The 23,688-nt window shown below is 41.4% G+C and overlaps 1 protein-coding gene and 1 non-coding gene across 2 annotated transcripts; both read right to left on the bottom strand.

Annotated features, from left to right (window-relative positions):
- Positions 1-8,628: 8,628 nt before the first annotated feature.
- On the bottom strand, positions 8,629-14,695 carry Srp9 (signal recognition particle 9). Its single transcript, XM_003461368.5, has 3 exons — positions 14,522-14,695; positions 11,832-11,900; positions 8,629-9,741 (listed from the first exon to the last, which is right to left on the bottom strand). The coding sequence occupies exons 1-3, from the start codon at positions 14,591-14,593 to the stop codon at positions 9,622-9,624; spliced, it is 261 nt and encodes an 86-aa protein (XP_003461416.1). The 5' UTR covers positions 14,594-14,695; the 3' UTR covers positions 8,629-9,621.
- Positions 14,696-19,684: 4,989 nt separating this feature from the next.
- LOC111756478 (U6 spliceosomal RNA) lies at positions 19,685-19,790 on the bottom strand. The gene has a single exon (XR_002790961.1). It is a non-coding gene; the product is annotated as a U6 spliceosomal RNA (small nuclear RNA).
- Between the last annotated feature and the right edge of the window lie 3,898 nt (positions 19,791-23,688).

A 23,688-nucleotide genomic window follows, 5' to 3' on the forward strand; every position in this document is an offset into this window, starting at 1 on the left:
GCTATGTTTTGACCTGCACTGCTTTGTTGTTATGCCCTCTTTTTTCATCTCAATCTCCTTTTTATTATCTACTTTCTCATTTTTATCCTTTTAATTAAGGGAAAAATAAATAAAAAATAGCAGGGTATATTATAGTAACCCACTTTGATTTCCTATTAACTTGATTTGAAACTCTGTATTGCTCTCACCATCTTGTTTTGACTGATTTTCCTCTATTCTGTTATGCTTGATAGTACCAAGTTTGAAAGTATAGGCAACAACTATGAAGACAGTAAGATTCATTATGACGCCCATTCTGGTTGACTATTATCTTCTTTTGAAGTCCTCTAATGTCTCCAATATTTTGGTTTTATTGGTCTTATTCTTTACTGTTTTGTTCAATTTTATTATAACTGATGATATAGGCAATTTTTTTTAAGATAACAAGAGGCATTATGGTAACCATTGTTGATCATCTTGCGTTTTGTTTTTACATTATGTATTACATCCATCCTTTTGATTTGACTGACTCTGTCCTGGTATGTCACATTTGGTTTTACTTTCTTCAAAAAAAAAAAAAAAGTAATAAGAACTGTGGGAGCAATAAAACCCAAAATGTGTAATTGTCATTGTACAAAAGAAAGGAAAAGAAAGTTCTCTAAAAGATATAACTGCATATATATTTAAGTGTATAAGACAGATAATCATATTACTGAGTTTTGTTGGATCATTGAACAAAACTGCTTGCAGTCTCGCTGTTTGAAAGTCCCCTCTATATGCTTTAATTTTGTAACTTCAACAAGTATTTCTAAGATGACAATATGTAATTAGTGATTTCCTACTGTTTCTTTTTTCTGAAATTCTGTATAACTTGTACCCGTTTGTTTTTTTTCTTTTTTCTCCTGAAATAAAAACTTTTTTTAAAATTTTATTTAAGGAGAAAAGAAAAAAAAAACAGTGAAAGGGTACAAGTTATACAGATTTACAGAAGAAAAAAATGAACAGTAGGAAATCACTAGTTAATGGATTACATATTGCCATCTTAGAAATAATTGTTCAAGTCACAAGATTAAAGCTTGTAGAGTGGACATTCCAACAATGATACTGCAAACAGTTCTGTTCAATGATCCAATAAAACTCTGTGATATCATTTTCTATCTTATACACTTAAATACACATGCAGTTATATAGTTTAGAGCACTTTCTTTTCCTCTCTTTTGTACAATGACTATTACACATTTTGGGTTCCATTGCTCCCACGGTTCTTATTGCGTTTTTGGAAGAGAGTAAACCCAAATGTGACATAACAGAACAGAATCGGTCAAGTCAAAAGGGTGGACATAATAGATAATATAAAAAGATAATACAAGGTGATCAACAATGGTTACCATAATGCCTCCCGCTATCTCTAATAGAATTGCCTATATCATTAGTTATAATACAATTGAACAAAACAGTAAAGAGCAAAACTGACAAAACCAAACCATTGGAGACATTGTAGGTCTTCAAAAGTAGATAAAAGTCAACGAGAATGGGCATTATAATGAATCTCATTATCTTCTCAGCTGATGCCTAAACTTTCGAACCTGATACTATCCATCAAAACAGAATAGGGGAACATCAGTCAAAAACAAGATGGTGAGAGTAATACAGGGCTTCAAATCGAGATAATAGAAAGTCAAAGTGGGTTACTATATTATATCCTGCTATTTTTTTCCTTTAATTAAACGGATAAAAATAAAAAAGTAAATAATGGAGTGGAGATTGAGAAAAAAGAGGGCATAACAGCGAAACAGCGCAGATCAAAACATAACCATTTAAGCAGAATAGTGTTTCACCACCAGATAATTCCGACCCAAAAGTAGTTACCATATTGACTCTTTCCTTGAAGTCCTTGAGTACAACTTCGTATACTGTAACATTAAGTATATCAAAACAATGTAAAACCATTTAAGAGAATGACAGCATTACAGAGTATTTAGAATCGACTAACAGAAAGTGAACAATGGTTTCTGTATAATCTCCTTGTCTTTAAAAGATTTTTGCTTATACTATCGTACATAATAAAATCCAATAAGACACAACCTGTTTAGACCATTGGAGACAAAACAAAAGCTAGATGAGACTTCAAAACAAGATACTAAATCAGTATTACCTATTAAGATGTCATTTTCTCCAAAATAGCTGTTCCTATCATCCAACCTTCTCTGTCTCTTTTCTGTTGAGCTCTTTTTCTGTCAGTAGCTGTCAGTTTGTCTTCTTCATTTTGTTCTCTGCTCCATTCGTTGTGGCCTCCCCACCACTATTTCTGGGTTCTTTGTATTTTTCTTTTTTTAGAATATCCTGCAATACTTTCTGTAGAGTTGAATTGGTGGTTGCAAATTCCCCCAGTTCCTCTTTATCCTGGAAGCACCTTGTTTTTCCGTCAATATCCAGGGACAGTTGTGCAGGATATCTCAATCTTCGCTGGAGATTATTATCTTTCAAAGCTTGAATTATTTCCCTCCATGCTCTTCGTGATTTGATGGTTTGTGCAGAGAAATCTGCTGTAATTTGATGGGTGTTCCCTTGTAAGTGGTCTGTTTCTTGTCTCTTACAGCTTTTAATATTCTGTTCTTGTATTGAATTTCTGGAATTTTTATTATTATATGCCTGGGTGTTGCTCTGTTTGGGTTTAGGTAGCTGGGCCCCTGTATGCCTCATACATCTGAATTATCTTTACCTTTTGCTAAATTAGGAAAATTTTCCTGGATTATTTCTGTGAGTAGCTTTTGTAGTTCACTTGTTTGTGTTCCTACTTCTTCTTTTATGTTCTTAATCCTTAAGTTATGGCTCCTCTTATCATCTTCTTGTCTTTGTATTATTGCTGTTTGTTTCTTTGTTATTTTTAAGAAGTTTTTCATTTCATTCTCCCATATTACAAGTCTGCCCTCCAGTTCAGATAGTCTGTCCTTAGTTTCTTTCAAGCTGTTATGCCAGTCTTGTATAGACTTCTTAATTTCTTGATAGTCCCTTTGAACCTGCTTCACGTACTCTATGCTTTCTCTGTTTTCTCCATCAAACAATTCTCCCTCTTTTTCTGTTCTTCCATTCCACCATCTGTTTTTTCCTGGGTAGTGCTTAGCATTTCTCTAACTATTCTGCATACTTCTAGCTTCAGGTCGTTGATAACTTCATTCCTGAATTGGTCTATGAGGCTCTCTGTATGGCGCTTAATGTCTATTGGTGCAGTGTCCGCTATTGCCTGTTTCTCAGAATTGGAGGCCGAGGAGCCTTTCTTGTTGCTGCCTTTTCCCATATTCTCTGTTCCTTATATATATGCAAGCTTACATAGGAGGCCCAGCTTTCCTGCCTGTCAGCCACAGCCTGATCGAATTGCGCTGGCTAGGTGTCCCACCCACCGCTGCGCACCAGGGAATTACGGACGAGGCAGCCTACGCGGGAGTCGCCCCTCTGGGCCACAGTCAGGCTCTGGGATCTGGGTTGGGCTAGCCTACCGAGTCCGCCAGCAGCGTCACACAGGCCAGGCACTTTTCACCAATCCCGCCCGAGAGGGGAATGTGTGGCTGGAGTCGCCACCGCGCCCTGCTCCCGCAGGACTGCCCGAGCCCAGATAGTCCTCCGCTGGAGTCAAACTGTGGTAGAGTGTCAGTTTGTCTCACTCACCTCACCACAAGTCAGTGCACGCCTCCCTGTCCATCCTGTTTTCGACTCCGTTCGCAGACTCCCGTTCACAGAGCTTCTGCGCGTCTCTCTCCTTTCCGAGCCGATGTATAGGCAGCCAGCCACCGAGCGGCGGGAAACCCAAATCACGGCTTCCAATGGCGCGGGGTCCGGGCTCCACACCGAGTCTTTTCTGTTCCTATTTTAGCTCAGGACTGCATTCCAAGTTGGGTTCTCTCAGCCCAGTTCGTTCCTGAGTCAGTAGAGCATATCTCTACCGGCTTATGTCTCCTTAGTCCGCACCATTCCTGACTTCTGAGCCGAGCCTTTCAGAGAGCCTCCGGTAGTTGCTGTTATCTGTCCACCATGTTCTCCCGGAAGCCTGAAATAAAATTTTTTAAAAGAGATGTATTATGGTCTTTGTGATTTTAATTTGTATTTCCTTAATGATGTTGAACATTTTTTTCTCATGATTACTTGCCATCTGTGAGGTTTCCATTCAAATCTTTTATTTTTAAAATTGGGTTGTTTTGTTATGAAACAGTGAAAGTTCTTGACGTATTCTGGATACATGTCATTTACCAAATATATACTTTATAGGGAATTTTTTTCTATGTGGATTATCATCTCATTCTCTGAATGGTATATTCAGAAGTGTAAATTGTGTATAAAGGTACATACCTCTGACTCCAGCACTCAAAGGCTGAGGTAGGAGGACACAAGTTCAAGGTCAGCCTGGGTTACATAGTGAGTTGTTCCAGACCTGCCTGAACTACCTATCTCAAAAACAAACAAACAAATAAACAAACCGCACACAAAAAATCAAAACAAATAAAAAAACAGAAGTGAAGATTTTAATTTTGAGGTCCAATTTACCAATTCTTTTCCTCTTATGGATTACATTGGTATCCAACTCTTTTGGTAATAGACTTCCTTCTGTTTTTCTTTTACAAGTTTTGTGGTTTCACAGTTTGAGATAAAAATTTACATTTAGAGAAGGAAGAAGAGGGCAGGGAAAGGAGGAAAAGCAAAGAAAGGGAAGGAAAGGGAAGGTAAAATAAAGCAGGAAGGAAAAGGCATAATTGATCTTGTTCTTGACATCTGTAAATCTTTACAACTTCCAAGTGACAAACAGTGCCTTTGTTATTCATGGTGAGCCGCCAGTATCACACCTGAATTCTGGTTGGGGGGGGGGGGGGCTGGCCATGCCGGGAAGATCAATCATGTGATTGGAGAGTTCAGGCTTTAAACTGCGATTCTCAGCCCAACCTGAGGGTGGGGTAGAGACTCAGTTCAGTCACACAGCCAGTGATTCAATCATGCCTACATAATGAAACCCTAGTGAAAACTCAGGGCTACTGCAGCTTGGGTGAGCATCTCTGGTTGGTCAGTACATGCCAATGCCTTTGGGAGGGTAACTTGTCCTGAGGACATGGAAGCTCATCATTGGGAACATCTGAGAGTACAGTGTGCCTCTCATCACTTGGCCGGTCCTGATTTGTATCCTCCACAGTAAAACTATGCATACAGTGATTTCCTAAGATCTACAAATGAGTTGAGTCAGCTACTAGAGGTGAGGAGAGAATGCAAATACCCAAGTTTGCAACCAGCTGGCCAAAAATCCAGTACCCTCGTAACCCTGGGGCTCAGCCTGTGTGTAAAGGAGTCTTGTGAAGACTGTGCCCTTAGACTGTAAAGTCTGTTAACCCCAAACGAACTTAACAGTGTCAGAATTGCACTGGCTTGCAACTTGAAGTCATGAACTTTTTTGCTGACTCCTTCAGTTCTTTTTCTGGGGGTACGGGGAATTGAACTCAGAACCTCGCCACTTGCCAGGCGGGTGCTACACCACTGAGCTATACCCCTGGCCGTGCTTCTTTCAGTTCTGTCAACGTCTGCTCCTTTATAAATTTTTGGGGTATGCTGGAGATGGTGCCCAGAGCCACACATGCTAGCCAGGTGCTTTACCACTGAGATACAACCCTATCCTTGCTGATCACATTTAGGACTGTTTTCTTGACAAGCTAAAGACCCCTCACATACACACCTCCAAGACTGGTAATGAACCTGAAGATTTTGCAATGAGCTACACATCTGGGCCTTTACTTTTTGAGACAGGGTCTCACCTAATTACTCATGCTGAGTTGGACCAGCCTCCCAGTCTGTGATTACAGGCACATGCCACCACGTCAATTTTTTTTTTTTTTTTTTTTTTTTTTACCAGAAGCGAACTCACGACCACGCACTTGCAAGGCAGGCACTTAGGCTGCTGAGCTAAATCCCCAGCTTGCCACCACATCAACTTATTTCTTACCTTTAGTTCCTGTTTCCTTGGTTTTTTTTTTTTTTTTTTTTTTGATAGGCTCTTACTATGCAGTTCAGGCTGGTTTTGCATTCCCAGCGATATTCCTGCCTCAGCCTCCTGAATGCTGGGATTACAGATATGTGTCATCACAACCAGCTCTCTTCCCCTCATTCAGACCCTAGAGAACAGTCTAAGCCCAGGTGACCACTTGTGTTGCCTCCACTCCTGAATGCTTCCATTTCCTTGCTGTGCCATTCCTCTCCCGTTGAATTCTACACAATCCTCCTTAGATACATCAGCTGGTAGTGGCTTCTCATTTTCCTTAACCCATGAATGGATTTGTTTTGTGTTCAGCCCTGAAGGCCATTTGCACTTGGTATGGAATCTGGAATTGGCAGTCCTTTCAGCTTTCACAGAATGTGCTACTTCTTTCTGCCTCCATGATTTCTGATATCATTATTCAAATGATTGTTTCTATATATGTTTTTTCTAGCTGCTTCCATTGTCACTTTAGTTTTCACCAGTTTCTCCAAGGGCCAGCCTGGGACCTGGGTGAGGCTTCATCTTTGGTAACTGGAGTAGCCTGGATCCATACCCACATGGCTGGGGTGACCACAGGTGTTCATAATCTGCTTTAAGAGGTCTTTTGTTTGGTGACTGAGTTCTGTTCTCTCCCCAGTACTTCCTGGTTCCTTCTCCGTTTTCTGGCAATGATCTGCTGCCGTGCTCCCGTCCAAACTCAATAAGAGAGAAGCAACGAGGGCTGCTCCAGCCTCTTGCAAACACAAATGTCTACCAGGGTTTCCAGTTCAGGTACTCGACATGGGCACCTCCTTAGGCTGCCTAGCGGGTGAGAACAGCAGGTTTCTACATTCTCTTGGAATTATGGAATTTCCCTCCCACTCCCTCTTAGCACTCTCTCTGCACCCCATCCTCAATCCCAGATTTCCAACGTGCTGTTTGGCTGCAGGATATGAGAGGGGAAAAAATGAGGCTCATCACTGGTTCAGTCTACTCTATAAATTCTAGTTTTCCTCAATCTATCTGGCAGGGTCTTCTTTTCAGAGTGCTTAAGAAGTCACAGTGGGCAGTTTATAGTGGAGCCAGATTAATACTTGTTATTTTTAGTGTGCAAGAGCTAAGTTGCCCAGGCCAGCCTTGAACTTGCAATCCTCTTTCTTTTCTCTGTCACCTGAGTGCTAGAATTACAGGAATACATCACCACTCCGTTTCCCTGTTTTAGGAGAAAAAATACTAAATGCTAATAATAATGCTACCGTTATTTGACATTTAATAAAAGAAGCAAACAGAAGGGTGTAATGAACATTATGTTGAGATTTCATTTTTTGTTTTTAGCAAGATGAACAAGAGTTGCTATCCATAGCTTTGTGCAATTCACTTCTCTTGCATCCACTCATTCTTAATTTTGGAACACATTTTTCTTGAGATAAGTTCTCACTAAACAATTCAGGCTGGCCTTGAATTCACTGACTCATTGCAGAGCCCAGGCTGGTCTCAAACTCAAGAGATCCTCTTGCCTCCCAAGAGCTGGGGCTACAGGGGTGCGCCACCACACTCAGCCCCAGCATACTGTCAAGACTGGTGCCATTATACAGCCAATTTTAGATTGTGTGTGGTGCTGAGGATGAAACCCAGGGCACTGCCCATGAAAGGGAAGAACTTTATTACTGAGCCACATCCTCATCCCCTAGATTCTTCTAAGAGAAGCAGAAGATACTACTGTAAACTGCTGTCAACAGTGCCTCCAATCAATGACTTGGAGCTATAAGGAAGCTGGTAGGCTAGGTAATACTTGAAAGGGAGAAGTCAGCACTTCACAATACAGAATGTTTGTAGCCTTGCACTTTTTTTTTCGGCACCAAGGATCAAACTCACGACCTTACACTTGCCAGGCAGGCACTTATGCCCTGGCCCAAGAATGTTTGTAGCCTAACAGTAAAATTTAGGGCTCTGCTCCAAGTAGAATGCATTCTTTGATCAAAATAGCACAAAACAATTTGCTAAAAATACATCCATGAAAGTGTGATTATACCAACTAGATAACAGTTTCTGATTTAAAAGAAAAATATTCAGGGTACGAATATTATACTCAGGTGTTACACAGCCTCTAAGAACACAGAACAGCCAAGATTCAACCCAGGCAACCTGACTTAGGCTCTCTTTTTCTAAAGACTCCACTACAAGCTACAAGATCTCAAGGAACCCAAATATCAGACCTTCCATGCCAGAGTGTCTCTATGAAGCAGTGCTACAAGCAGAAGTTTTAAAAGAGTAAAACATAGCCATGCTCTTTGCCAGGCTCACCCTAATTAGTTCTAGGGCGCAAAAATTCTATACTATCTGATGCAGCCTTCCTAATTCAAGAAAACAATTCCTGTCATCAGCATACAGCTCAGAGAAAGCTGTATAATAAAAAAGTACCAAGAAAACTAATAAAAACTTTTACTTGCAGTATCATTAGGGTCACTTTAGAGTAAATGAGTATACACTGGTCAAGAAATTGCTAACTTTTGAGAGATTAAATACTTCAACAAGGGCTGGGGATTTAGCTCAGCAGTGTAAGCACCTGCCTAGCAAGCACAAGGTTGCAAGCTCGATCCCTGCTACCAAAAACAAAACAAAACAAAACAAAACAAAAAAAACTTCACCAAAACAAAATATATTTGTGTACTTATTTTATTTACTGATCTCTCTGAAACATGTCAAAATTCATGGCTAATGTAACTTTCCACACTAAAATGTTTTACAAAAATATTTTAATGCAGTGCCTGCCTTTCACTCTGAGGAATTCACCTGTGAAATTATCTTTGGACAGTAAAATCATATTACAGATACAGGATAAATACACAGTTGTGATAGTCATCCTTAACATCTTACTTACAAGGAAAAATGAACAGGGTACCATAAAGTACAAAGATTTACCAGTTGGATACTCTGTGGTCCTTCTGAGAAACTACAGGTGAGACGTAAGCAGTATCTGTCACACGGTGGTTCAGGCCACCACAGTAATCATCGTTCTGCCTGCACATTCAGACGACTGCTACTGTTTTATCACTAAAAGCCAGATCCAAAGTCAGTCACTGAAGAGTTTAAATTGGGAAAGCTTAAGGTAAAGGACACCTGTTACTAACTTTGACATAATTGAGACTACACTACGAGCAACTAGACACACTTTCTGATTAAAAAAAAAATCAAGTTAATACTTTGCAATTAATCCTAGTTACTATATATATTTATTGATTATTAACAGTGCAAAATTTATGCTCCAAAAGAAATATAACAATCCACCAAAATGATTACATTTAACTTTCTCTTAAAGGCAGATGAATTAAATGTAGGAACTGGCTTTTCCTGGTATTTTATTTTTAAAATTATTGATGCATGTTTATCACAGAAATAATTATACATTTTGCAAAAAGTCTCTATAAAATGTTTCTAAGATAGATGCATTTCTTGTTCAATTACCAAAAAATAATGGTTCCGTAATGAAAAGCATTTATAGTCCTACAGCTCTAAGATTGACATTAAAAAGAAAATCCAAAAAATGATCTCTTGGCTTTTGAATAGCCCACTTCTTTTCTGTCCCAATACTTTCTCAATTTCAAAAGATATTTACTTCCTGCAAACAGGACAAACAGAATCTTTTCAAACTGTCAGTCTGTTTCCATGGTAACATTGCGGGCCTCCTTGGCTACCATGAGTCGCATCAGCTGACTGTGGAACTTTTCAATCTTCTTCACATCTTGAGCTTGATCTGTTCTGTACACCAAACACTGTCCAGAAGTTTAGAAGCACACGTTAAGTGAAACCAGACAATGGCAGTGCAGAAAACATATAATTGAGTTAAAACATTAGTGTCTTTCTTTTTTTTGTCTTTTTCCTTTTTATCGGTACCCGGGATCGAACTCATGACTGCCTGCTTGCAAGGCAGGCGCTTATGCCGCTGAGCTAAATCCCCAGCAAAACATTAGTGTCTTTCCTATCATTGTTTTTCTCTAATTTCTCTGGAGGCCACACTAAAGAAACCCATCAAATTCCCAATCCTCCAGGAATTCAACTCCTTAAAGACAGTATTTTAGCCAGGTGTGCTGGGAAGTTTGTAATACCAGTACTCAAGAGGCTAAGGCAGGACTATCAAAGTTTGAACCCTGCCTAGGCAATTAGCAAGAACTTGCCTCAAAATAAAAAATAACGAAGGAGCTAGGAATGTATTTCTTGCAAAAACTATGGTTTCCCTCCAGTACTACAAAAACAAAACAAAATAGAACAATCAAATGCCAAGGTTTTTTGTTGTTTTGGTCTTTTTGGGACAAGGTCTTGCTTGCAGTTCAGGTTGGCCTTAAGCTTACTTTGTAGCCCAGACTGGTCTCAAACTTCGAACAATCCTCCTGCCTCAGCCTTCCAAGTGCTGGGCTTACAGGAGTGTGTCATCACGTCCAGTTTGTTGTTTGTCTTTTTGAGACAAGAGTCTCGCTGTGCAGTTCAGGCTGGCTCTGAGCTCACTTTGTAGCACAGGCTGGCTTTGAATTAGCAACAATCCTCCTGCCTCAGCATCCTAAATGCTGGATTACAGGTGTGAGCCACCACACCGGCCCAAATGCCAACTGATAAGTGCCACTGATATAGATGAAAAACTATACAAACCCCACCAGAAACTTCTCAAAAGTTCCAAATGCCTAGTCAAGTGTATGTATGGTATTTTATCAAGAGACCAATACACATTTTTCGGGTAAAAAAACAGGGGACAGGAGACCAAGGGCAAGGAAGAGGCCAGATACAGATCTGAGTTTCTCACAAGGTGGATGACATTGCAACTTACGGAAGAGGAGGAGCCAGGTAGAGAGGACCAGACATGTTCCACTTCAAGGGGATATGTCAGCTAAAGATATTCATTAGGAGTTAGACACCACAAGTTAAATAGGAACTAAACATACAAATCTGGAGGCAGACAAAGATACAGGTAGTACTAGGCTTGACTTAAGGGTACTGCTTCAGAAGAGATTGAAAAGACAACCTATGACAGAATCCTGGGAAAACAAAGAAGCAATTAGCAAAAAAAACCAAAAGAACAAAAAAACAAAACAAAACAAAAGCCAACATAAAATGGAGGCACAAGTGTCAAAACAATGATTCCCATGAATGGTCTTCCTATCAAAAGCAGCAAGATAGAGCAAGTTTTAAACTGAGTGGTCTCCACTGGTTTGAAAATTAAGGCACTGCTGATGAACTGTCACCAAAAGAAGTGTCAGTGAAATCTGCCCTGAGAACCCAATGAAAGCGGGCTAAGGAATGAATGAACTATGAGGAAGACTAGAGGAGGAAAAGAGCAGACACAGCAGGGACGGAGAACATTTTACAGCCTTCAGTGGCACAGCCTGCTGCCCACAGGCTCACCACCACTGGGAGAGGGGGCAGCAAATACTGTTTACTTCTCACACAAGAAACTTGGAGCCTTTACTCCTTGATACCCACTTTTAGTATCTATTATACCCTTGCTTAAGGTGTGAAGAGCATGACTGCTGCGCCATGCCCACGTACTGCCTCTCACAAAAGCAAGTTATCTCCTGAGGGTCAGTCTGTAAAAGCAGCTTCTAAATCAAGTGTGGTGGCCCATGCCTGTAATCCCAGCGTTTGGGAGGCTGAGGCAGGAGGATCACAGGAAGTTCAAAGTCAGTCTCAACTACAAAGAAAGATGAGGTCTCAAACAAAAGCAGCTTCTAAAATTAAACTCTTCATACTGAAATGAAATGCAAAATAAGCAACGCAATGGCTAATCTGCATAATTCTATGTAAATCATCTCAAACAAATGATTAATTCAACTGTACATCTATAAATATGCAACAAATAAAAATGTATACTTACAACTGAATCATCTGTTACTTTAATACACAAATTCCCATCAGCATGCCTATATTTGAGAACCACTCGTGCCTAAAATAAAAATAAATATTCAGAAACAATAAAGAAAACATTACTCATAAATAATCTAGCCTTCAGATGGACCAAAAAGGATCTTTTTTTTTGGGGGGGGGGGGTTTACCGGGGATCAAACTCAGGACCTCACATCAGCCACACAGGTGCTAAAAAGAATCTCTTTAGAAGACCCAAAACACCTAAAGACATCTTTACTGCAATCTTACCATTACTGAAATATTTTGAAAAAAAAAAACAGTCATTTCAGTTTGCTCCTATTGCTACAATTTATTTTTTTAAGTTAACTATATTTTATTTGCAACTGCCTTGAGGAGATGTACTAAAAATTCCAAAACACATCCATACTCAGGAAATGTCTGTGAGGCTATCAGGTAGTTTGGCCCTTCTTGCTGGTAAGTACATACAACAATATAATTAGCAAGAGGAAAAACAGGACCAGGGATAAAGATCAGTGGCACAGCACCTGCCTCCTCCCTGGCAAGCACAAGAGTTTAATTCCCATACCACGTTCCCCCTCTCAAGAAAGTAAAAATAATCAGCACAAATGAATAGTTAAAAAGTCCAAAACCCGAGCAGGAGATTTAGCTCAGTGGCACCAGTGCCCGCCTGCTGAGTGCGAGGCTGTGAGTTTGATCCCCAGTACCAAAAGAAAAGAAGTCCAAATCCATCCAAGAAACACTGCTGTGATCCAGTTCATACTTTCTACTTTTCTACAGCTCCCAGGAGATGGACTCAGACTAAAGTATTCAGTTAAACAATTCACAACACGATACTTTACTTTTAAGCAGAATTATGCCTTGAAAAGAAGACTGTATCAGTAACTTTTCCCCAAACTAATACCTTGTGCATGCTACATAATACTTTTTTTGTTTTGAGACAGGGTCTTGCTATGTAGTTCAGGCTGGCTTTTAACTCACTACACTGTGATCCTCCTGTTCAGCCTCCTGAGTGCTGGGATCACAGTCATTCACCACTTATACCTGGCTGCATAACACTTTGTGTACAGTACTGTACAGTTAGATAGCCGAGACATGATTCAGATATTTGTAATACCTTACGGGTGGATGTGAGCACAGCATATTGCAGCAGCATCAGGTTTTTGCTAAGGACTATCAGTAACATTTAGCCAGCTGTTTATTCTTTGCACTGCTGAGACTGCAAAAAATATGTTACATCTTGATGAAATTTGTCTTGATGAGGGAGAAATGGGAACTCATTAAGAATTTAAGTAGATATACATAATAATGACCACATTATGTAAAGAACACATGACTTAATTGTTTTATATATTTTAAGAAATACAATTTTTTACAAACAAAAAGAAACTAAAATTTTAAAATATACTACATGTGACAACTAAGAAAATTTTTAGCTGTTAGCTAAAAGAATATTCTCTGGCTTCATTAGAAATAATGATTCAAAAACATCTATATTTTGTTTACCCAGGGGGAACTTCCAGGCAAAAATTCTCTACAGTCTCATGGTATAATGCTTGACTGGAAAAAAAAAAAAAACAATGGGTCTGCAAGTAAAAGGAAAATCAGCAATCACCAATGTCACAAAGCTTTCCATTTCAACAATACCTTAATCATTTCACCATTTACCACAGACCTATAAAATAAGCTATTATTGTATCACTTTAGAATGGTATACAGAATGTTTTGCTTCTTGTTGCTTATCCGTCTTTCCATGGCCTATTTTTAATTACAATAACAACATATCTTGGTGCACAGTTTAAATTAATGCTTATTACAAATAGTGTAATAATGTAGTGCTGGAGCTACAGGTTACTAGACAATGTATACCTTTAAAACACAGTACCTGTTATTTATTCACTTTATTAATTAGTGCAATTTAGATATGCACAATGATCACATTTCTCGTAGGGAATTTGTGCCTGTACATGACATCTCTTAATTCTCTTTTTCCCATTCCCCTCCCCCTCCCCCTCCCCTCTCTTCAAACCCTCTTCGTCTCTTTTCCAAGCTTTGTTTCCATTTTATTTTTTTTCTCACCTTTTTGTTATCTATTGATGATTAAAAATCTTACATAGTAATCTTGAGTGCAGTTTTCTTAGATTAACTGATTTTCATTTTCTTCATTTTCCAAAGGTCATATTCACAGTACGCGTACCTATATCGGCCTAAGGGACAAGTTGACTCTTTTTGTCTCCCTCAAAGCTTAATCTGACTTGATGACACAGGGAGGAAAATCACTGGCAAACCTTTTACAGAAATGTGCGTTATTGTAAGGAGTGTGAACATCCGCCAAGTTCTCAAAAGATCACTGACCCCTGAAAAGGCTGCAAATGCCTAGTCCGGGGAGCGGTACCGGTGCTTCCAAAAGGCACTCCGAGGGCTGCCTGAGCGGTAGCAGAAAATTACCACCATCTTGTATTCACGACGCCGCGACGTCCTGGAGGCGGGGACTCAGCACCTGGACAGCAGCGCTGGGGGGCAGGCGTCCGGCCTCGCGAGCTCACGGACTGGCCCGAACAGAGACGCGGATGGGGCTGAGTCCGCACTTGGGCTCGGCCGGCGGCGTCCCTGCTCGCCTGCCACACGCCCAGAGTACCACGACAGCTCCTGCGGCCTGAGCAAGCCTCGGTAGCGACTCACCTTCATTGGGTCCGCGAGGTAGAGCTTCTCGGCCGCGCGACTGAACTCCTCCCAGGTCTGGTACTGTGGCATTTTGGCCGGGATTTGTACTCAAGGCCTCCAATCCACCCGCCGCCGCAACCGCCCGAAGAAGGCGGTGCCCTTCGTAGAAACAACACCTCTCCTTATTGGACGGTCAGGCTGCACTCGGCCAATGGGCATGAGGGATATTGCGGCTTGGGGTGGCTGTGAGGGCGGGCGCAGAGAGATGGCGACAGTTGCAGCGCCTCCTGCAGGACTAGAGTGACGGTGTCTGTTCACCTTCCTGCAGACCCAAGGAGCTTGAGGGTCTGGCTGTCATTGTTTGCCCAGGAAAAGAGGGGAAGGCATAATACAATGCACTGGAAAACTTTCCAAGGTAGTCTCTGATACTGGTACGTCTTTAGTTGGGGTGGGGCTGAGCTTCCCACTGCCTGGACAGGATTTTGGAGCTGTGCCCTCCATGCAGTCGATGACATAGAAGGAAACTTTTTAAATAAAGTTTACTGAGGATTATTGTAGAAAACACAGTTTGATGCAGCGTGACCCTGGGTATATGCACCTGCCCAACACCACAGTGCAGATGTAGACGGAGTCAAGGTGTGGTGATGTATACCTGTACGCCTGTAATGCCAGCATTCAGGAAGCTGAAGCAGGAGGATTGCTGCAAGCTCAAGGCCAGCCTAGGCTACATAATGAGTTCAGGACCAGCTTGAACTACACAGCAAGACTCTGCCTCAAAAATAAATACATAAATAAATAACAGCAAAAAAGTGGTAGACAGTTCTATCATTTCCAGGAAGTTCCCAGTGCTTCTACATATTCAGTCCCCTTACATTCACTCTTGGTTCCGAGGATATGCTTTCAACTACTTGGAGCAGATCTGCTTCCTTTTGTGTCTGGGTTTTGCTGTGTTGTCCAGCCTGGCCTCAAACTTCTACACTCAAGCAATCTTCCTACCTCAGTCTCCTAAGTAGGAGGGAATGCACTTACGCATTTTATAGGGCTGCAGCAGTGGGTCAAGCCTGATCTGACACGGTACAAGCCCGGAGTTGTGAGCGGGTTGTCAAAGATTCTGTATTTTCTAGGGAATTTTATAGAGTAAAATCATGAGGTAAGGCAGAGCTAAAGTGAAGAAAACTGGAAAGTCCCAAGGCAGATGGGCATGAGGTGGGACACAGTTATGTTCAGTTCTAGCTGTGATGGTCATGAGGTTTCTTTGATACTTCCAGCTGAGATGTTTGGTAGCTGAGTTGGAGTCTCAGTCTGACAGTTCAGGAATGGATTGCAGTAGGAGTCCTCAGCAGACAGAGCAGAGTTAAGAAGCTGTAGTGTAAGGAGAGATGACTTGGACAAACCCTGGGAAACAATCACATTGACCATTTAGAGAGAAGACACAGAGTCCACCAGAGAGGCACGGCAGATTCTCAGAGAGCTAAAAGGCGACTAGGGTTGTTTGAGGAGTGAGAGACCAAGAGGATTTTGAGGAGGTAACAGTCAGTATATATAAGGATTAAGCAAAATGAGAATCAAAATGAGCTGGCTGACTGTAGTTATTTTGAGATCACATGGGACCTGGACCAGAAGAGTTTCAGTTGTATTGGAGTTCACACTGGAACTGACCCTAAGAACTGAAGAGGTAAGAAATTAGTAGCCACTGCTTTATACTGTTATCTATATCTGTCATGAACAGAAGAGATTAAGATGGCCAAAAGGAGATACCAGGCAATGAAAGAGTGTTATGTTTTAAGATGCAAAGATTTTGGCATTTTTATAATTCATAGATTCAGAAAGATGGAGACATCAAAAATAAAGGAGAAAGAAGAAACAAAATATTCTCAGGGGAAACATTAATGTTAGGCTCAAAGGCCTAGAGCCATGAAAACAGGAGGCTCCTATTGCCTCTGAGGCAGAGGGGAAGAGAAAAGAGGTGGGTGAGAGTGTGAGCAGATAGGTAAATGCAGGGGCGAGAAGATGCTTTCTCTTTATCACACAAGAAGCAAGACCATCTTCTGAGCTGAGAGAGAAGGGGTAGGTTTGGAGCCTTAAGATTTGGAAAAGCCATTGTGGGGAATAAGTGAGGAACCCAACAAAACTCTCAGAAGCAGACCATTGGTAGATCTGAAAGTTGATCGCAAAGGCGGTGCTCTGGAAGTAGTCCTCGATGGGTTTGTCTCAGCATGGAAAGGCAGCGCTAGAGATTTTTTTAGTGCATAAAGTAAGACAAAAGGTCAAGAACAATACCAACAAGAGACTATTGGATCCAGGCTAGATAGATAGCAATTAGTTGGACCCAAAAAAAGCTTAAAGGGACAAGACTTCAAGAAAATTTGAGTATAATAAGAAAAAGGAACTGGAGTTATAGCTAAATATTGGAATTTGTAGTTTCAGAGGAGCAGTGGTTCCTGAAGAGCTGCATGGTTAGTTGTGTTGTCCACACAAATATTAAAATCACTCATCTATATAAAAGGGGATAAGATGAAGTCTGTAATCTAGGGGCTTAAATCCTCAGCTAATAGAAATATGATATTGGAAGAAGGAGTGTTTTGGGGTTGGGAGCCATAGAGAACAATAAAAGACTGATTTCCATTGTGAGGTCTCCAGTATCTCATAACTCAGCCTTCTCCAGCTTCTGAAGAAGAGTTGAAATCAAAACAAGGGAGTAAGGGGACTGTCCTTTATAATTCAGATGTTGCCAGCTACCCTGAGATGCATTCTTTAAGTAGATCATTCTTTGCCAGCTGTGGAGACATGGCTTCCAAAAGACTATCAGAGAGGAGAGTATCCTTGATAAATTGCTCACATTGGCACACAAGGTGAGAAAAAGAAAATTTTCTTTGTCAGTCAAGAAAAGCAAGGTTTCTTTAATTTTGTGGTTATCTTTTCTGCTTTATTTAATTTAATTTGTTTATTTATTTAGTCTTTTCAAGATAGACTTTTGCTATGCCATTCAGGCTAGCCTTCAGCTCACTTTGTAGCTGAACCTTTGTAGTCTGGCCTTGAACTCACAGTGACCCTCCTGCCTTAGCCTCCTGAGTCCTGGAATTACAGGTCAGTGCCACCTCACCTGGCTTTTTTTGCTTCATTTTTATACCGACATCTCATCTGAGCCTTAAAACAACATTGCCAAGTTGGTTGTTATCACAGTTCCAAAAAGTGTAAAAAGTTCTAGAAGATAAAAGTATCTTGGCAACTCCTTTGGTGAAAAACTTGGCCTGACCTCCACTAAAATGGTTTAAATCATTTAAAGTTGATTTGGCCCACTTAGTATGTGTGATTATAGAGTGGAGCCCACATTCTACTGGCAGTGGTATGTAATATATACACACACACCATATTATCTTTCTAGACTATAACAGGCGGTCTCTAATGCTAATCTTTTCAACAACCATGTTCTCCTTGGCTCCAACATTGCATATACTTCCTCTCAGGCCAATCTGAAAAAGTTTCACATTTTAGAGCTATGCTGCTGATTCTCACTGTAAATCTGGTTGAAAGCAGCCAGCAATATCCATGCCACAGCCTGGACATTGAGTTTCTTCGAAATTTCCCCCCTGGATTATTTATACCTTCAATTTTAGCTTCATGTAAAGTCTTCAGTCATGGGCCAAATGAAGACAAGTTCTTTGCCAGAAAGTAACACACATTATCTCTAGGGCATTTTTCAGTAGAGCCCTTATTCAAATCTGAAGCGTCCTTACTCTGGGCTTTACTATTTGCACTCCTATCAGCATTTTGATTTTCTGAGCTCCAACCAGAATCACCCATTAAGTGAGGTTACAGCATTCTAGGTCTTCTCTAACCAGCATCTTCAGACCTTTCTAAACTCCCCTATAAACCAGTTACAAAGGCTTCTGAACCACATGATCAGGTATAGTTACAGTAAAGACCTTACTCCTGGTGTCAGTTTTCCATGTTAGTCACTTTTTCATCTTTGGAACAAAATATCTAGCATCTATACTTAAAGAAGGAGGGTTTATGAGGCTGAGGATTTAGTTCAGCAGCATAAGCGCCTGCCTTGCAAGCACGTGGTCGTGAGTTCAATCCCGGTGCCGATTAAAAAAAAAGGGGGGTTAGCATCGGAGATTTAGCTCAGCAGAACAAGCACCTGCCTGGCAAGTACAAGGTCATGAATTTGATCCCTGGAACCAAAAATAAATAAATAAAGGAGGGGTTTATTTTGGTTCACAGTTTTAATGGGTTTAGTCCATGGTTGGCTGTCTCCAAGGAAAAAATGGTAGAGCATATGATGGAGGAAAACTGCTCATTCCATGGTGGCCAGAAAGTAAAGTTTGATAGGGGGAGGAGAGAGATAAGAATATACTCTTCAGGTAATCATCTCAGTGACCTATGCCTTCTTTGACCAGGCCCCTCCTCTGAACATGAGCCTTTGGGGGACATTTTTTTTCACTTTTTTTTTTATTTTAGAAAAAAGATTAAGATAAAAGAGGACATAACAAAACAGGTCAGAACAGAACAATTTAAGCAACATAGTGTTTCACCACAAGACAACTTGACATAACAGTAGCTACCATAGTGTCTCTTTCCTTGAAACATTTGAGTATATCTTCATATACTATAGTATCAAGCATAACAAGACAGTATAAAACCTTCAAGAGAATGAAAGTATTACAGAGTATTCAGAACCAACTAACAGAAAACGAACAATGGTTATTATATTATCTCCTTGTCCATAAAAACTTTGTTTATACTATCACATATAATAAAATCCAATAAGATACAACATGATAAAATCGATGGAGACAGAAGAACAAAAGCTTGGTAGGACTTCAAAACAAGATGATATTAAATCAGCACTAGCTATTATGTCTTGTTTTTTTCAAAATAACTGTCATACCATCACAGACAATAAAATCAAACAACCCAGAATAAAACCATTCTAACTAAAGAATGAGAACTATAAGGCTTCAAAGTAATACAACGGGGAATCATGATTACCACATACTTTAATGTATTCTTACCATTTCTTACACTAGGGAGACTATTTGGTATTTATACATGTGAGTTTGATTTATTTCACTCGTGAGTATGGTCTCGGGCTGCATCATTTATAAATATCTCAATGTGATCATTCTTTATAGCTCAGTAGTACTCCATTGTATAAAAATACCACAACTTTTTTATAAAAATATGGAACACCACGAATTTGCATGTCATTCTTGCGCAGGGGCCATGCTAATCTTCTCTGTGTTGTTCCAATTTTAGTATATGTGCTGCTTGAAGCGAGTACTTTGGGGGACATTTTAAATCTAAGGAACACTGATGGATGTTCAGTCCAGGACTTTCAACTAAACTTTTTCAACTAGATTACTCATCTGCATTTGAGGCCACTGGCCACCAAATCCCTAAGCATACCATGCCCTTGGACTTTTGGGTCCCATTCTTTCTCACTCCTCTTCCTCTTCTGACCTTTCCTCTTCTTCCTCCCCTGACCTTTCATCCTTAGAGTCCTAAGACACCAGGATTTGCTTTAGTTATTACCCATTCAACTTTTCCCTAGGTTACTCCTATGTGTTTTAGCTACTACACCGTGCAGTAGGACTCCTGGATTAGTACTGAAATCCAGACCTCTTCCCTGAACTTCCGATTCCGATATTCAAATGCCTACCAAGTCCTAAGCTACCCCTAGTATTGAATTGAATTTTGAGAGATGAAAACAATTCTTCAGCAAATTTAAATAATATCTTAGCAATAACTGTGATTTTTCTTTCTTTAAATTTATGTATTACTACTGGCAAATTATTAGCCATTTATATACTATATTTAACCTTAGGAATTCAATATCTATTGATTTCAGACATTTTGCAGTAATTGTGTTGGATTAAGTATTTTAAGAGCTAGTGAGGGGCTGGGGATTTAGCTCAGTGGCATAAGCCCCTGCCTGATAAGCACGAAGTCCTGAGTTTGATCCCCAGTACAAAAAAAGAAAAAGCTACTAAGGTCAGGAGCAGACATTAGGGCAAGTTCATAAATACCTATAAGTGAAGCAGAAAGCATGTTCCAGCAGGGAGACAGCAATGGAAGCTCTAAGATTGGCAATACCTGTATTTGATTTCTCTTCCCATTTATCTCATCTCTTATCCTTTACCAAAGGGCTGTTGAGTCAGGCAGGATGGGAAGGAATAGTTCTTTTTAAGATGGATGGGTGTGCCTCAGGGGTAGAGCACTTGCCTAGCATGCACAAGACTCTGGGTTCCATTTTAAGTGTTCCAAATAAAACTAGAAATTGAGAGGAATGACTGACTGGTCTTGAACTCTTCTGGTTGATCCTTTGTCTCTTTTGTTTCTGCTGCAAGCACTGTTGCTGTTCTTCAGTAAGAACAGGTATAGGTCCTTCGATGCAGTCGTCCATTAATGACAATAATAGTCCAAAGTAAAAGTCCTGCTATGCCAGGAATGTGTGTCCCAGTGTTTATTTTCTCAAGTTAAATGCCTTCCACTGGGAGTCAAAGGAGATCTTGTTCTTCTTATACTTCCCAGGTTTCATGGATTCCATACAAGGCAGTCAGAGTAAAACAAACCTGAAGAGAAGCCAGCTGAAGAGAAACTGGTTTGCCCAGAATTTGTGTCTTACGTTGGGGGAAGGAAACCTTAGCAAGCCCTGAAGTCTGTGCAGCCCTGGGGTAGCTTTGGATGTTGTCAGCAGAGGGCAGTGGTGCGCAGACAGTCACGGGAAGACCGATGTCCCTAGGCAGAGCAGCCATCCTCAAGGGATGGCCATGAACTGTGGGCATTCTTTCATGGGAATTACACTCTAATTAGTTTAATCCATTAATTATTTTTTGAACATCTACTGGAGGTCTGTCATATGCCCACACTCTGCCCCTGGCACCAGAAGCTCACACAACAAAGGAGGATATGGGGTTCTGGAGGTTCCCTAGTGCCAAAAATGAAAGTCAAGGATGGCAGGAGGGAGCACAGAGGACAGCCTGCCACAGCAGGGCAGGGTATGCCAGAGTCTGATCACTTCCTGCCTCAGGTGAAAGAGAGCTTAGAGGTATTTCATTCATAAAACAGCACGATATAAAGTCTATGAATCACTAGAAAAGTCTACTTTTGTAGGAGCAACCTACTCCTGACCCCCATTCAAAACTCCCCCTGAAATTTTTTTCGGTGCTGGAATTGAACCTAGGGTCTCTTGCATGCTGAGTAAGTGCTGCACCACAGATTGAGGCCTCTGGATTCTGACCAGCACTCTAACCTGCCTTGGGAATCTAGGGGTTGCCTTGAAGCCTGGATGGCAAAGGCAGAAGCAGAAAAAGAAGCTTCCTAAGGCTCAGACACCAACACCTTCTACCACCTCACTTCAGAGACGTGCACTGTGCCCAGAGTTCCTGTGGAGTAACTTCACAGTCCAGCAGCAAGAACATTGACATCTGGTCTCCTTAGTGAAGCAGATTTCTGGAGAACCAGCATACCCCAAAAGAACAATAGAGAAGAGAGCCTTGGCTTCTGAAGGACAGAGAGGGAGAATGGTTCCTAGTGAACTGGGGGTTGGGGCTAGGGACAGTCCTCAGCCACGTGACCTCTGTGACTGGCTGTACTAGACGCTGGTGGCCAAAGGTAGGGCAGACATTCCTGAGGCTCCTGGCTTGTTACCTTCATCTGAAACTGATGAAAACAAAATGCCAAAGCCCAGTAACTGGAAGGAAAGGTCAGGATTCTGCTCCTGCCATCCCATTCCTCAGCATAGGGCTCCCTGGCCCAGGTCCACCAGGTCAGATTTCCCCTTTCCCAGGAGCCCTGCACTGCTTAGAAACTCCACAGAATGGCCCCATTGTAGATCAGACAAACCAAAATAGTAGCATTTTCTGTTCTCTGCCTTAGGGGATTCACCTAAAACCCCAAAGTCTCAGAAGCAAGTGACAATGGAAGTTGTTGTCACAAATGAGAGGCAGGTAGTGGAGAGGACCAGTGTAGTGGATGGGAATGTGGAGAGGGAGAACAATTACACAGTCAGTCCATTAACCTAATTAGCAAACTCTGGCAGCAGGCCAAAGGGCAAGTGGAAAAAGAAGAGGGGGGGGGGTTTCTGGGATGAAAGGACTAGGAGGAAAACCTCAGCTATTTTTGTGCTGCGCAAGTTATTTTTATCCTTTTTTAAATGTTCTGGGTTTTTTAAAAAACCATGCCCTGGAGCATTTGGAGGAACCATGTTTGCATTAATTAATAAGTCAGATGACATTGCTACATGCAGCAGGCTCAGCAGTGGAAACGCTTTGGGTGGCCTGGAAACAGTGGCTGGAATCTTGATGGATGGCAGCTGTCACATTGTCGGTCCTTGTGTCCAACAAGTCAGTCACTACTTCCCCAGCTTCTGCCTGGTGCAGGCACTTGCCTGGGTTTTGTCAGGGAGGTAGGAGGACAGTATGAATAAGGGACCATCTGTATGCAGAACCTGCTGTGACAGTGGTGGTTAGGATGAAGCAGCAGAGTTCTGCTGAGCCTCTGCTCCAGTTGACAGCCAGTTAAGTGCGGTGGGAGCCAGGATTCTGGAGGTGAATGCTGGACTATGATGAACAATGGATGAGATGGCCAGGCTTTCACTTATGGGCAGGGTGCTGGCAAAGGCCAAGGAGATGCTGCCTTTCTCAGGCACCGGGTGCTCCTGAGGACAAGGTGACTTTTGTGGTAATAATGCCCAGAATGAGCACCTCTAGTGGGCAGCAAGGCACGGACATGTGAGGAGAGTCCTGCTCTTCCCTGTCAGAGTGAACAGTTTTGGAGACTACCAGGTTGGGGACTGCCCGGGCTAACGGCAGCACTGGGGCCCAGGAAACAGCACACTGATGGCTACAGTTTCTGTGGCAGGGAGCAGAGAAGTTTGAAACCTGGTCAGTTCTGCACCCTGCGAGACTGAAAGGGTGGAAAGCCCAGGAGGCAGGGGCAATAACATATCCGGATGCTGCTTGGGTTCTGCCCGACTCACCTTGCTGCCGTCTCCCCTCCCCACCCAACTGCTCTCTTTTACGCCTGTTTCTCACTGTACCTAGCTTCCAACCATGGTGAAAGAAAATCATAGCATAGGTAAAGTTTTGTCACCAGTACAGATACAAAGTGCTCTGCCCCTCACATTCAGTCACCAACAGAGGATCTATGGCCCACTTGCTGTGCCCACTACCCCTCAC

Source organism: Cavia porcellus, unplaced genomic scaffold (genome assembly GCF_034190915.1).
Source record: "Cavia porcellus strain 051 isolate PalLab524CR breed Dunkin Hartley unplaced genomic scaffold, mCavPor4.1 scaffold_26, whole genome shotgun sequence".
NCBI classification, from domain to species: domain Eukaryota; kingdom Metazoa; phylum Chordata; class Mammalia; order Rodentia; family Caviidae; genus Cavia; species Cavia porcellus.